A 16,665-nucleotide genomic window follows, 5' to 3' on the forward strand; every position below is an offset into this window, starting at 1 on the left:
GCACGCAATTAGTACGCCAAAACACGTACATTTTCGCAGTTGCGAGATCGAGACGGAGCGTAGGGCTCGAGTTTTTGGCGGTCGATTTTGTTTCGGTAGAAGCTGAATCTAGACCATGAACCACTAAACATCGCGAAACTGCAATCAATTTCCATCGCGAATTCACGATTGCTGCAATATTATAAAGTTTCCATAAATAGAGGTATGAAATTAAAGCCTATTTTGTGATGTTCTCGCCATGTTTACGTAATTTTGATAATCATTTCTTCAAAGTAAAGAAAATCAGACAAAATCACCGTAACTGACACCATACAATACAGTGCATTGCCACTGTGTAGTGTGTGTGAGATGAGCTGAGTTGCAGTTGAAAGTGTGTGAGTTGAATTCGAGTCGAAGAGATTTGACACTTTGAAATTGTTGGTTTGCATCATTATTGCCGCGATTTCAATATAGTTTCGTGAATAGATGTACGAAACCTGAGCTTAGAATTAGTAAAAGTATTACTAGACTCTAATGTCTACGTTTTTAAAAGACTGTTTGATTTTCCTGTGAAAATTTTACTTTGAAAAATGATTATCGAAATTCATGGTCAGAAATAATCACAATCTAGGGTCTATTATGTTACAGTTCTTGCATCAAATCAATGCATGAAAACTTAGTTATTGAACTAGAAAAATGTTTTTTTTTTTAAATAGGCAATTATGAAGTAGACCCTAGGAAGCCTGAAACCTAATAGCCTACTAAACAAATCTCAACAAAGTGTAGACCTATCCTTATATGAATTAATGAAAAAGTAGCCCCAGAAAAAAGAGCCCCCGAAAATTTCCCTAAAATTTGAAATGGAGCCCCCGAAATGAAAAACTTTTTTTTCGCCAGCCTACGCATAACCTACGCAGGGACTATTTCCCCATTAATACGCAGCCTAATTTCTGCGTAGTCGGTACGCCACACTACAGAATTTTTTTTTTGCCTGCGCACCCCCTCTAGAATCCCGCGGATTTCCGCGGGTCCTGAGTTGAGTGTATATATAATATAGGCGTGGGGTCCACGGGTTTCAAGGGGCCATAAACCCCCAAAAGCTCGGGGGTTACGTTTTTCAAAGTTGGGGGGGGGGGGGAGAGATCAGATCGCAGCGAGTTGAGTGTATATATAATATAGGCGTGGGGTCCACGGGTTTCAAGGGGCCATAAACCCCCGAAAGCTCGGGGGTTTTAGGCGTATAGGGTCAGATGAGCATATTTTTAATACTTTATTTGTGACACTTGCGGGTCACTAATTGGCGTGGGGTCAATACGTAGAGTTGCGTAGTGTTGCGTAACAACTACGCTGGCCTACGTTACTATATGCTGAGAGACGGAAAGGGGTACGCAAGATGAACGAAAACAATTCAAACTGTTTAATTTTTTTCGCCAGCCTACGCATAACCTACGCAGGGACTATTTCCCCATTAATACGCAGCCTAATTTCTGCGTAGTCGGTACGCCACACTACGGAACTCTACGCAGTTCCAGTGGCTTAAAGAATAACTACCGGTACAGTTGGATCGTTTTTTTAATTTTTATATAAGGCCAAATTTAAAAAAAAACATGTTTAGCTTCCTGTTTTTTCGAAAAATGAGAAGGAGGAGGCCCTTTTTTTTTTTTTTTTCTTTAAAAATGGCCGCTCCGTACATTTTTCCTGACATTCAGGCTATTTTTCAAGATGGCGGCCGACAATTTTTTTTTTTCTTTTTTAAAATCAGAAATACATTTTAGCACTGCTTTTCATGTTTTTTTTCTTTCAAAAAAAATAAATAAATAAAAAAAATTAAAAAAAATAGGAGGCGGCCCCCAAAAAGGAAGCAGGCAGGGACGCTGTTTTTTTTTCTTTCAAAAAAAAAAAAAAAAAAAAAAAAAAACTTTTCAAAAAATTTCAAAAAAAAAAATAGGAGGCGGCCCCCAAAAAGGAAGCGGGCGGGGACGCTTAACATGTATATTTCTTAATGGCCTGAATGGCAAATAAAGTTCTTGGTGGTTTTAATTTAGACAGTCTCTATATATCTATTTACACCCCCTGCCCCCCTCTAGGATCCCGCGGATTTCCGCGGGTCCTGCTAGTACATGTATATACGTGTATGGAACACTGTACATAGTTTTATTCAGATCACATTTTTTTATCCCTTGTGATGGTGATTGGTTTAATAGAAGTTGTCATTATCCATCCCATCTGAGCATGTAGTGAGTGAGAGAATTGCATTGTGGATTCACTAAACAAAGCTGAGCTAATACATCATTCACCAATGCTATTTCCCCTCTATTCAGTCTCTGTCTGTCAGTCTGTCTGTCTGTCTCTCTCTCTCTCTCTCTCTCTGTCTCTCTCTCTCTCTTTTTCTGACGTCATACATGTAGCTGCTTCACTTTGCTGGGTGCTGAAAGTTTGGACTTTTCAGTCTCCAGACATTTGGTTCTCAAATTTGAAGGAATAATGCGGACAGTACCGTTTTGGAACAAGATGATAAAAAAGGGCAAGATATGAGAGACCAGCTTGCACAACACATAATAATAATATTAATAATATGCCGTTCTTGTATTGCCCATGTAACATAACACCTTGAATTTAATTTTAATATAGCCCATAGGTCTTTTTTTTTCTCCTTCTATTTCCAAGATCTTATTTAGAGCTTTCCAAAGCCACATACTACATGTACATGTATATATCCAGATAGCATGGTCCTGCATGGATAATCTGTGTCCTCTTGTATTTGTAATCTTCTATGATGAAACGGTATATCTTCCATTTATTTCAACTCTTGTGCAAGAATATAAGTTTTTCTTCGAAATGCTGTTTAAGATCTACTTGTACATGTACAAAAATAAAATATGGACAATGTTGATTTCATTTTGAGAGAGTCCAGTTGTATAGAAAATCATTTACTATACATGTACATGTACATGGCACAGTTTGTGTCGTAAGAAAAAGCAGTGATATTGTAATTGGACCGACCACAAATACATCATGTGGGCCTCGGAACAGTGTTTCAATCTAGTCCATGTATGGTGCATGTGTGTGCATGCAGTGAATACTGCTGTATACATACTGTACATAATAATAATGACAAAAGTGTCATCTCTCCCTAGTGATAATAGTCTGTCACTTCTGATGTATTAAATTGCATTGTGGCTGCTGCTAATGATAGTTGTATGATGTGAGCACCCAAAGTGAATGAATTATGATTGTCATCCATGCTACACGTAGATAGAATAACGAGGTGTCATATTCATTATTGTCTCCTCTATAGCTCTTTCTCAAGGCCTTAGCACGATCATTAGCCCCATTAGTTGTTGGCTGAAAAGAATACAGACTGTGATTTTTGTTAAATTGATTTTTATTGCATGTAAAAGATTAAATTTCCTGGAGTAATTTGTTGAATTGCTTGTGCAATTCATGGAGATGAATTGAATCATATGTAGCCTCTGCTTGCATTAAAGGTATAGACCAGTTTTGGAAACGCCCCCCTCTTATTACCAATCATGTGAAAGAATATGTTTGGACTAATACGTGATGATACAAATTTTGCCGGGAGACCGTCTACTGAGACATATATATTTGGTAAACTATCATATCGATCCCGTCTGGATAAATATCGCAAATGCACTTGGACATTGAACATTCGGGCATAAATTTTTACTTTTTTGCGAATTTAGGCTGAAGTATTGCCATCTAAACCTCTGAAGGCATATTGAATGGATATTTTGCACCCAAAACCCTTGAACCGCAATTTTACCACTAGCCGGTGGTCTTTACCTTTAAGATACAATACTGACATTAGGTACTATAGCCTGCCTTTTCTTGTAGAGTGAGTCATGTATATTGTAGGGCAAGCTTGTAATAAAGTTCTGTTTGTATTTTCCTTGCATGTAATGTTGGCAGGTTAATTATTTATAGTTTAATTATAATGCCAGGTTGTATGGCCTTGATTATGGAGTATGCTCAATAAGGCTAATGTATTGTTCGGTAGATGAGATGATTATATGTCATATTTGGCAATTTGCAGATCTCTGTCACTTATATTTGGGCATGGACCTATTAAGGATGGACATTCATTGTTTTCTTAACAAATTCATTGTGATTGTCTCCGTCAATGTCGTCTCAATAACATTCCGTACATGTTTATTCACTTTGATCTTATGATGGTCACCGCCAAAAAGCCGGGACAGAATGAAGATAGTGATTTTACACATGTTAATCTACATGCGCAGAAGATAATTACTCGCCTGAATCATGGAAAATCGATGTGCAGTTCTGGCTTATAATCAGAAATTGTTGTTTCATGTACTGTATTTTATATTGAAAAACATGCTGATATACTAGATAGAGGTTATATTTGGATTGGTTGTGATTTAAAATCCTGTTTCCCCCTATTTCCTCATAATATTCCAGAGTAACAACGCACAGAGCTTATAAAGATCATGACCTTCTAATTGTTTTATAAGGTCATGGGTGTGTGCGAAAGTGTGCAAATCAGTAATAATACATTTCATATCACCAATATTGTCTGCTTTTCAACTTTGCTGCTCCTCCTTGGTGATGTTTTTATTTAGGACACACTCTTACAGAGCACACCATCCGAACAAAACTCAAGAGAGGGAAACTGCTCCTTTGTCAATGACTGAAAATGCTTACGCAGTCGTTATTGTTAAAACAGCTGAATGTTCTCATTAAAATTAGTGCTGTAACATCACGGATATCTCCAATTCCGTTTAACCGCCAGTCAAAACCGGACGGTTTTCGGTTAAACGATTTATAAAAAAAAAAATTAAAAAAAAAAAAAAAAATTAAAAAAAAAAAAAAAAAAAAAAAAAAAAAAAAAAAAAAAATCGTTTTTTTTTTGGTTTTTTTTTGGCCGTGTGAAAAAGTGGGAAGGACTGCGAGGTGATTTAACTGAAGGCGCCGATTTGTGCTTGTGAACTAGTCACAAACTAGACATATAATACTTGTTTGGAACAAGTATAGGTGGGCTGGTCAACTAACATTTGAGACAAAATAGAGCAAAAATAAGCGACATACTGCTTACAAATTCTTAAAAGACAATATCATGTAGATTCATAACGTGAACTAAATTCACCTTCTATAGGCATAACACGCAAATTATGAAGTTTTTGACATGAGGCCTTTAATCAAAATTTTCACTATGATGACGTCATCAAAATGAAAAATGGTTATTACTGCGCTTGTAGAGAATTGTCTTAGCTACAACATATCGAAATTTTGAAGAAAATTGATCAATATTTACAGAGATACAATCAATTTTACATAAATATGCTGACGTCATAATATGCAAATTCGTATTTTGAGTTCCAAGGCCATTGTGATGATGTCACGATACACTTAATGGCCAAATGAGACATGGAATCATATTTCCGACTCATACTCTATCTTAATATGAAAACAAATTGAGGATCCCGGTGCATTCCAAAGAGCTATAACGGATTTTGTATAGGCATGTTTTTGCCCATATATGCTATGTATTAAAAGACCTCGCGCGCACTGACATTTATCTTGAATTTACGCTCATCTTGTTAATAATGGTCATAAAGAGATAAACATGGAATCAAATTCCTTGAAAAAATATGACAAATATCATGAAAGAAAAAAAAATGGCGATTCTCTGTTTTTTAATGGTGTTACGCGCGAAAACGCGCGCGCATGCTCGTACGCGCGATTTTTTATAAAATGCTTAAAATGACCTGAAACGTATGCAAAATAAATTTGAGACGATTTTGAGCATTTAAAAATTTTGCGCGCGCATTGACGCGCGGACGTACGCGCACGCGCGCGTTTTTTGACCTGAAATTGACTGGACAGATATTGACCTTGATCATGACAAATATGAATGAAAAATGCCTTTTGGTTATGAAGATATGATCATGATTTGATTTTCAGAAAATTTCACAAAATTGCGCCTAGGTGACGTCATCAGTCAAGGTCAAGGTTGAAAACTTTACTGTGTTTTGTCCATATGCCTATACATATGTGTGCTAAATTTCAAGGCATTTGATTGAGCCATTTTTAAGTTATCTTGTTAACAAAAAAGTGGTTAGAAATAAAATAAATAAATAATAATAAAGGCAATTTTAACAAAATTATAAGGTGGTCTGTATAGATACAGCCCACCTGATAATAGTAACAATGTCGTTTTAGAATAATGTGTAAGATCATTAATGTAAATTAAAAACAGTAGAGGACCTAGGATAGAACCTTGTGGTACACCATGTGTTAAACTTGGATGAACATATATTGAGATCTATTACAAAGATTACTTTCAAAGTTCAAACCAAGATGACAGACAAATTGGAGTGTTGTTCTAGTTTCCAAGTGGTAAGTCATCACACCGATTACTGAGCTGGGAGACATTGCCAGGCATAGTGCCAGGTGGAGGGGCATAAATCGAAACTTTAAAAAAAAAAAAAAAAAAAAAAAAAAAAAAAAAAAAATATTATTATCATTTTATTTTTTTTTTAAAACGGGAAAACGAAACCGTCCAATTGAAAACGGAATCCGCCATGGGCGGTCGGATACCGGACGGTTAAACGTTTGACTACAGCACTAATTAAAATGCACATAATCAGAAGGCGGCGACCATCATCGGATCAAAGAAAGAATCACGTTGAATTTCCATCCGTAATAGGTCCATGATTTGGGTAAACATGCATTCATGTTTATACATGTAGTCTATTTTTAGACATTGTTTGCTCGGTCACCGTCAATGGAAATGAAGTATAGCACCGAAGAGTGTTGAAGACATGACCTTTGCCTTTAAATGTCACATTCTCTCATCTGTGTAATGACATTTGATCAAAAGATGTGTAAAGGGAATAAACCCTTCTCCCTGGTGTTATATGCTCTAGATTCAAAGATGGATGACAGTGTGAAGAAACCCGCACATAAAAGATGAAGATTAATCGAGCATCTGACCAATATGGTGGAAAAAATGGCTAGGATTAAGAGGGATATTTGGGAAACACAAAATTTGAGATAAAATGAAAAGTAGAAGAAGGATTTGAGTTTGGAGCTAATAAAGGGATATGATATAAAGCAGATATTAACTGAAGGTGATACAAGATGGATGGCAGTGCAAGAGTGCCTAGAAAAATATAGCAGAACATCTGTATCTGTTTAACAGTCGGTCTATAACTGTCGGTACAAAGTCATATCTCTGAGCAACGCTACAAAAATCCCCTTTGCCCCCTCTCTATCTCCTCTTTACTGTTTATATTTTTATAACAAAATATGTGTTGGTAGTCATACTTCAAACCTTGTTGCTCGATTATAAAAATTTATTTGAGTATTTAGAAGAAATAATTCATTTTGGGAAATGTCTGATCATTCATATGACATTGAAATATCATTAAAGTGATGTGAAATTTAAAAAAAAAATTGAATACTTGAAATATGTACCACAAGGAATTAAAGATAAAGTACATGTATTTCATTTTATAACTGTAGAGAAAGGTGGCAATCAAGGTTCATTTTTTTCTTCATTATAGATCAAAATCAAAATATGCATGCTAGCAGGAACCAGGATGAAAATTTGATTTGATTCCCCAAGACTCTGCTTTCATGTTATTCAGTCATCAAAAGGCCCAGACTGAAGGTCCCTCAGGTTATCATAATGAGTTGGTGTACAAACAGGGTTGTAGGCTGCTAATGCAGGATGAAAGTCACCTGACACCGGTAAAGTGAGCTGGTAATGTTGGAATAGCGCAGGGAAATTTTGTTGAATTCAATTTTCATAGACTTCCAGCTTGTTCTGTGTGCAATCAGACATCTGGTACAGGCAGCAGTGAGATGGAAACTGGGTGCTTCAGGGTTAGATCAGTCTGTATGCTGCACTGATTGGAAACTTAAAGGTGGTGTAGAAGCTTTTGCAGTCCTAAAATATTATCTAAAGACAATGTAAGATAGAGCAAATTAATGAACCAGTAACGACGTTGGGCTGTTAACTGGCATCAGTAATTTCTCCAACTCGGTTTGCAACATTTAATGATGTACCGGTACTGTATGCATCAGTACATTTTAAATTTAAATTTCAACTCAGTTTGCAACAGGTTATTTTGTGTATGTTGATCAGACCCATTCACATAGATCTGGGCCCGTTGCACAAAACTTACCATTGGTGGTAACTTTGCCATCAATGGTAACTACCATGGAAACCTTGATTTTGATTGGCTGTTGTGCCCTGTTACCATGGTAGTTGCCTTTGATGGCAAAGTTACCATCAACTGTAAGTTTTATGCTACAGGGCCCAGTTTTGTGCAACGGGCCCATTGTCTTATCTCATAGATTGCTACAGTTATTGCAAATTGGTAAAATGTAAAGGCCCTTGAAGTGCCAGATCGGCTGCTCTCTTCAAAGATGGTTTTAATAATGATGTTGACTGTTCCAGTATTTAGGACAGTAAGATATCAGTTCTTTATGTTAAGGTTGTTAATCTAAACTAAATTTTGTGATCCTTTGAGAATTTGCAAAATGGATGTTATAGACCATTTAGACCTTCTCCACCTGATATTTTACAACTCTTACCGTAACACCTGATACCTTTTGAATTCATGAAAACAAAGAGTTTCAGCTCTCCAACGTGATTTTTTTTCTAGCCAGTCTCCAGATTGGTTCCTAAGATATGATCCAGATGAAGAGAGAGAGAATTTGTTGAGGGAAAGGGAAAGAAAAAAAAGACGACATGAAGTAAGGGTACTGACAAAAGAGATCGAAGGGGGAGAGCTGCTAATGGAGCAAGTACCACTAGAGGGTCATATTTCCATCCTTAGCAACAAAACATCCAAGAAAAGACCATCCTCCTGTCACAGGGAGAGATAGAGGGAGAGAGAGAGAGGGGGGGGGGGGGGAGAGAAGTACATGTAGGGGGGGGGGGGGAGTGAGAGTAATGGTGAGAAAAAAAAGGAGAGAGGAGAGTGAAAGAAAGATGAGAGACAGAGAGAGAGAGAGAGAGAATCGGGAAAGAGAGAGATGGAGGGACAAGAGAATATTGGTAAAAAATCTGTCATCCTGGTCGTGGATCTCTTGCGGAGGAGAGATGCTTGTTGTCATGGCAGCGATGATGTCAGCTGTTTGAGGATGGGAGCGCAGTCTTGTCCATACACTGCTTGCTCTAATTGTGTACTACTTTGCCTTCAAACCTGTGGCTTCATTAACAAAAGAAAATAAAATCGGCATGCAGTCACATTTTACCTCCTGACGTCACAATTCCATGGAAATGCAGAATGACGGAGGCTTTTGTTTCGAGGAATGAGGTTAGAGGAAGGAGGGGAGATCTGATGCTCTTTTGAAGAGGATACATCAACTGTTGTCTTAGCCGTGGCAAAGTGGCAATCGGTTGATGGAACGGAAATCAGACATTCTTGAGTCCAGTGTTTTGGGAAGATGACAAATAGAGTTACAGTTTCCCAATAGAGTGATGTAGGTCTTTGAAGATACAGACTGACTTTGAGAAGACTCCAATTGGGGGGAAAAGGGAAAAAAGAAGAGTCTAAGGTTGCGTTTATCTAGGAAATTTTTGGCTAGAATCAGGTTTCTCAAACGTCTTTCAGGCAAATTTAGAAGTAGATAAACGCAAAGCCTTTTTCAAACGTCTTTAGGTATGGGCATATCTAAAGACGCAAAAAGGTGCGTTTTGTATGTCACATACAGCCAGAATCACGTTTCAAAATGATCGATAAACGCAAAGCTGTTTTGTACCTCACATACAAATAAGACCGCCCATGTGTTGTGTACAAGCATACGTGTGAAGTTGACCCCCGAGAAACTGTCTGCGTCCCGGGTGCGTTATTTTTTTATGCGGCACAGATTGGGGCATGGCGCGTGTTGAGCCTATGGGAAGTACGTTCTTTCCCTTCTGAATAGTGTCTGCACGTACGTGAGACTAGTCATGTTCGCTAGCGCATTAGCGCTGCGAAGAAGTTTGAATATCCATCGCGAACTATGTGTTTAGATAACATTCCTCTTCGTTTAAGTTAGCTAAGTTTCATTGACTAATTATTGTGATGTTCTCCTTATTGACGTGCTGCCTCCTCTTCAGATTTCCAATTTCATTTTAATTGTTGATGTAATGATTTTCCATACGGTAGTGGATTACATGTTAACACTATTAAAAACAGACCTCGACTACTATACTGTCTAGTACGCACACGACCACTATTAGTCTGTAAATCAAGACCCCTTTTTAAAAAAAGCCCCAATCTGTGCCGCATAAAAAAATAACGGCAGCGTTATTTTTTTATGCGGCACAGATTGGGGCATGGCGCGTGTTGAGCCTATGGGAAGTACGTTCTTTCCCTTCTGAATAGTGTCTGCACGTACGTGAGACTAGTCATGTTCGCTAGCGCATTAGCGCTGCGAAGAAGTTTGAATATCCATCGCGAACTATGTGTTTAGATAACATTCCTCTTCGTTTAAGTTAGCTAAGTTTCATTGACTAATTATTGTGATGTTCTCCTTATTGACGTGCTGCCTCCTCTTCAGATTTCCAATTTCATTTTAATTGTTGATGTAATGATTTTCCATACGGTAGTGGATTACATGTTAACACTATTAAAAACAGACCTCGACTACTATACTGTCTAGTACGCACACGACCACTATTAGTCTGTAAATCAAGACCCCTTTTTAAAAAAAGCCCCAATCTGTGCCGCATAAAAAAATAACGCGTCCCGGGTCAAAACAGCTGGGCAGACACAAGGCCTTTATTTTGAATCGTGAAGGGTCGATAAACGCGACATCCCGCAAATCACGATCGTATAGTGGGGTACGATAGTGGGGTTCGATAGTGGGGTACGATATGTACATATCTAGTAGCAAGCCTAGATAAACGCGCTCTATTTGTGGAAATATAAAAGTGCTTTATCACAATAAAGAAAGCATGCAATGTAACATAATCCTATCTCCACTTGATAGATTCAAGCCTTATTACTTGTCATTGACTTAAAGATGAATAGATTAGAAAAAGAAGATTTCATTTGTTGAAATATAAATGCACTTTACTTCATAAGTATGACTATTTCATACACTGAAACCTTCTAAATTGTCATCAGATTTAAGATGGAAGGAATATGTATTTATTCCCTCAAAAGCTCAAACTTTCATGATGGTTTTCTGAAGTGAAGAGTAAGAAAGGGTTTAAGTACAACATGTAATAGTGTTTCTCAATGTGAGTTCATTTTGGGAAAAATCCCACAAAATAAAATAAGGTTTTGATATGAGCCGAATGATTGAAATCAGAACAGTACTGAGGAATATCACTCCATCATTGATTGTATAAAACTGTTATGAGATTGTAGGTGAACATGATATAGCAGAAGCACTGCAATGAAGTTCTGCAATTCATTCCTTTAGCAAGCAAACAATATAAAGACAGGACTCGTTGTGGAAACACATTTCTGTAGGTGTTTAAATATTTTCTTTCTTTCTTTCATATTTGAAGGACATTGATACACTTTCATGAATTATATAAAGTAGTACAGGATGTGAAATCTACCATGATAATGCAATGCCTATATTTAATATCAATCTTAATGAATATTCTGTGACTTACAAAAATTATCAGAGCATGCATTTCGTAAATAAGTTAGTCATTGTTTATAAAAGCCAGCGAAGCAAGAAAGCTAGGTAAACATTTAGAGAGAAGTCTAGTCACCTCATTGACATTCCTTCATTGTTTGTTGAGCAAATACACCATAGTGAACATTTCCTCAGACATCATATAGTACTTAACCTCATGTTTAGTCCCACGTATATGAAAGGTGAGTAGATATGTAATTCTGTATACCAGGTAAAAGAAATCATACAATTTAATTAACAAGAACTTGCCATTTGTATAGGCCACCGCCTGTCTTTAAATCCAACGAGTCCCTACCCTAAATAGGAGAAAAATCGCATACAAATTACGGTATATTACAACTTTAGAGTATGATTTTATTTCTACATGTAGTTAATGTTCAGAATAGTCATATAAATTGAAATTGCTGGGTATTTGGTTTCGTTGGCTCCCACTCCTGGAAATGTCTGGTCAGTTGCACCTGCACCATCCCTGACTCTCCCCCTGCCCCCATTGTTTATTTGTTAATATTTTTTACAGTATGCAAGTTAGATCCACCCCCCTGCATCGAAGCTATAGTCATAGTTTATCAAATTGTCATCAGAAATTACAGTCTTCTAGAGGATTTGGATAATATGAGAAAAATCGAGTGAGCATAGAAGGAATGAAATTGGTCGATGCTCACCAGGGATCGTCTTGCCGTCGGTGAAAAGTTTTCCATTGATTTTTAGGCTTTTCCCAAAATCCATGAAATTAGTATCTTTATTAGCGTCTCCATTTTCACAGCAAGTGCAAAGGCATGGAAATTGATTTTTGTTTTAAGTGGAAACGTGATGCTCGATGATAAAGGTCATGCATTTGGATGGGAAAGAGAAAGATATTTTATTGCCAAAAAGTTTCTAAATCAAAGTAAGCACAGATGTATATTTGTAGGAAAGATCAAATCAACCTGCATTGTGCAGGTCTGTGGAAGTATGCTGATGAGCTGACAATGCTGACAATAATTGTTTATTTCCTTGACAAACATGTATCATACAAATTTCAGTGAAGAAAAAAAAATAGGCACCTCCTGGTTTTTAGTGTCTTTTGTTTGGTAACATTGCACCTTTCAGTCTATGACCTCCTTTCCTGTACCTGTTAATTGACTACTTGTAGATAATTTTTAATACCATTATTATTTAGTTTTTCTTTGCTCATAACACTACATGCATGACATATGAGATTAATGAGATTTAATTCCAATGTTGTAGTCTTCTTTGAATTACCGGTATGCATATGTAGCGGTCCGGTAGTAAATGTATGATATTTATTCAGTGGATTTTTTTTTCTTCCATTGAATCTATAATATAGTATGAGATGAGGTAGAAGCGAGATAAGATATTGTATCATCCCATCGTAAGTGATATATCAGGTGGTATGATACCCCAAGGTGATACTGAGGCCACAGCTAGCACACCCAATCCAAAGGTGGGCCAAGATGATTGGATATTGATTACCCGCTTAATCCTGAATAATCTATGACTTAGAGGCAGATGGATTAATGTGCCATCCTGCCCTCCCACAGCCACCTCCTTAACCCCCATCACAGCCCCCCTGAGGGGGTGTAACCTCATCCGGTATCCTCTTTCACATCCATCCTACAAACGTCCTGGTGTTGCCATGGTAACTGGTCTGGTTGCCTTGGCGACTGCTGGCGTGGACAAACCCAGGCCATATGCCCGCTTGACATTCTAATGAGACGGGAGGTTTATGGACATACACGTAGAGCTGGCGGACATGAAATGGTTACGACTATCCTGCCCATCTCGTGATTTTTTATTTTTTGGGGGGTAGGATCATATCAATTTGCCATGATGTTGCTTCTTCTCTTTCATTTATTTCCATCCATACGTCTTATAATTATACATTTTTTAGTTGCTTCTAATTCCTGTACCCCCTCCCCCTTCTATAATTTTCATTTCTCATTCATTTCTTCATATTTCTTAGTGCTTGTATTCCTTTATCTCTTTCCCCCTCTCTATCCTGTTCTCTTTCCCTTCTTGGAGCATTGTACTTACATGTATAGAGTTTTTAATATATTGAAGTGTCTCGAACAATATGATTTGGAAGATATGAGTTTTATATAAGAATCCATTGTACATGTATGTGTAGTTATACCATGAGTCCTTTTTTAAAAGTTTGTAACAGGGTATAACAGCTTGAGTGCAGGCCTGTTGATCTTGCACCCTTTGCGTCATGAAAGGAGAAGTTTAATAAAGTTTAGGCAAATCAGTGTTGGCTTTTCCAAGCAATATTTGCCAAGCCTGACAAATGTTTGATTTGGGCTATTGAAAGAAGGTTCCACGTACATGTAGGTACAATGTGAGTCTGCCACTACAGCATATACAGTTACCAACTAAATTATTCACACACTTACCAATTCTTTAATTTTTTAAAGTATGTGAAAAATTAATTTGTCCCAATTTATGTTTCCTGAGAACATGACATATGACATTGACTGTCCCCAAGACCATACCTCTTGAATTACAGAAATGCCAATCTCTCATAACTTTCAAGAAGTCCGTCATAAAACGTCTTTCCTGATTACTTTATATTGTTCTTTGTCGTACTCGTATTGTACATGCACTTACCTGTATTTACCTGCAGATGGATCCTTTGAAATAAATTTTAAAACATTGATGGCACTAATTTTTTTTAAAGAATATGAGAACTTCATCCCTGGTTTTTCAAACATTTACATGTACATATGTACAGGAGATGCATGTACATCAAAGAAAAAAAAAAGGAGAAAAACAAATTTGTGTGAAGCACTCATACAAGGTGCAGTTTGAATTGTCTCTTCATGTGTTCTTTTTCCTTCTAAGCTCTGATTTGAAAGGAAAGGGTTGAGATTGGAACCTTCTTCAGTGATTTATATCCATGTTGATACATGTATAATGTCGAGAGACATGCAATGTGGTATAAGGATTAATCCATCACCAGCGACATTGCGAGACGATAAGCAATCCCTGAAGTGAATCTCAACAAATGAATATACTGGAGAATTGATCTGAGTTTCCTACGTCTAAAGGAGTAGTGAGCCTTACTGTGTACTGATTTCAGTGGGTTTTGATTAACGAGAGAGAAGAGAAACCACTGTCACATCAAGAATCAAAGCCTCTTCATATGAGGGGAACTATTATCAATAAAGAAACATATAATTACTGTATTGCAAAAGGAGGGGGGCAGGGCTACATACAAAACACATGCCATGTGAAGAATGTGTATTCTACATAATTACATAATTTCAATTTTCTGTTGTACACAGAAAACCTTTTTTTTTTTTAATTGTTTTTTTTTTGTTATAATTATTTTTTTTCTTTTTTTTCTTTCTTCAATTTTTTTTTATTTTTTAAATAATTCTTTCTTCAATATTCGACTTCAAACACATTTGTTTTGAAAATCCTTGCAAAAATGTGTCCTCCTTCACATTATGATACAATTTAAGTGACATTTTGCTATCAAATTTTTGGGGCTCCCAACACTTAAGAGGGGCCTTAAAGCAGCTAGATTTGTAAAGGTGGACCTGTGTGCTATACAAGTAGCCACTATTATTATTATCATTATTATATATGCCTAATATCTAAAACTTATATCTCTCCCCTTTTCGTGCCTACAGCTGCTGTGGATGCATGCCTGTCTCAGGGACTGAAGCGACGAGCAGTGGGTCTCTTCAAGGGAAACAACTACACCTTCTCACTCCTGAAACAGCTGTCCAAGAACTATGCACCCGCTCAAGAAGTCCTCCAGAAGGTTCATGAAATTGAACTCAGATTAGAAGCCAACAAGTAAGTCACTTCCTTCTATTTTTCCTTCACTTATCATGTCATTTTCTCGTTGGGAATTGAGGATGAAAAGAAAAATGATAGGGAAAGAGGGAAGAGAGAGAGAAAGAGAAGGGGTGAGGGAAAGGGTAAGAAAGACACACAGAGAGAGAGACAGAGACAGAGAGACATACAGACATAGAGAGAGACAGAGAGACAGATAGAGAGACAGCGAGAGACAGAGAAAGAGAGAGAAAGAGAGAGAGAGTTACAAAAAAGGCTGTCCATTTACAATGTGGATTAGAAATATGTTCAGAAATGGATATACAATACGACTCCATGATGTTCATCTAATCACAAGGAATCGTCGGTGATAGGCTAGCCTACTACATGATTGTCTTTGCTACTTTTAGCTCTTGTCCTAACCCCACTTTGACTTTTCCTCAACCCATTGGCCACATGAACCGAATGTCCCCTGTATTGAGCCTGTGGGAAATGGAGAATTCAGTAGTCATTGGGTTAAACTCTTTTCAATGTATTTCAGAAGGAGGTACATGAGGAGTGTGTGCTCACTGTGAGGGTTCAATCACGCCATGCACTCTCATTAAGTGATTCTCATGTGATGGATTAAAAGTGAGAAATTGATTTGTGCTAAGTTCATATCTAGACAAGGTGATTGGATACGTAATGTACCAATGATTATGCTGTTGTATAACTCCAGGTGCTTCAGTCAGCAATGTTATAGGGAGATTGGGAATTTGGGGTTTGGGAGAATATGTTAGAAAAGAAAGTGAGAGATGGGGATCAAGAGAGATGTAAAACGGAGAGAGAGAGAGAGAGAGAGAGAAGGGGGCAAACAAAGAGAGACAACAGACAGATACAGGAATGGACATAAGAGAGAGATGAGAGAGAGAGAGAGAGAGAGAGAGAGAGAGAGAGAGAGAGAGAGAGAGAGATGTGAAACAGAGAGAGAGAGGCAGACAGAGGGACAAACGTCTACAGAGACGGGAATGGACATAAGAGAGAGATGAGAGAGAGAGATGTGAAACAGAGAGAGAGAGGCAGACAGAGGGACAAACATCTACAGAGACGGAAATGGACATGAGAGAGATGAGGTAGAGGAAATGTGTTTACAGAGACAATACATTCATCGTTCTTTGAAAGAGAAGAGGAGAGGGAGAGAGAGAGAGAGAATGCGTTAGATGAGATAACATGATAAATCATGGAATTTTTGAATAAAATGAGTAAAAAATGGTATTACTGTGTAAATCT

At 37.4% G+C, this 16,665-nt stretch overlaps 1 protein-coding gene across 1 annotated transcript in view; it reads left to right on the forward strand.

Annotated features, from left to right (window-relative positions):
* LOC583524 (small G protein signaling modulator 2) overlaps nucleotides 1-16,665 on the forward strand; it is a 90,712-nt gene that overhangs the window by 17,671 nt on the left and 56,376 nt on the right. Inside the window, exon 4 of the mRNA XM_030991489.1 lies at nucleotides 15,249-15,417. Coding sequence (XP_030847349.1) covers nucleotides 15,249-15,417 — 169 coding nt within the window. The remainder of the gene's footprint in view (nucleotides 1-15,248; nucleotides 15,418-16,665) is intronic.

This window comes from Strongylocentrotus purpuratus, unplaced genomic scaffold (assembly GCF_000002235.5).
Source record: "Strongylocentrotus purpuratus isolate Spur 01 unplaced genomic scaffold, Spur_5.0 spur5_scaffold_2, whole genome shotgun sequence".
Lineage (NCBI taxonomy): Eukaryota > Metazoa > Echinodermata > Echinoidea > Camarodonta > Strongylocentrotidae > Strongylocentrotus > Strongylocentrotus purpuratus.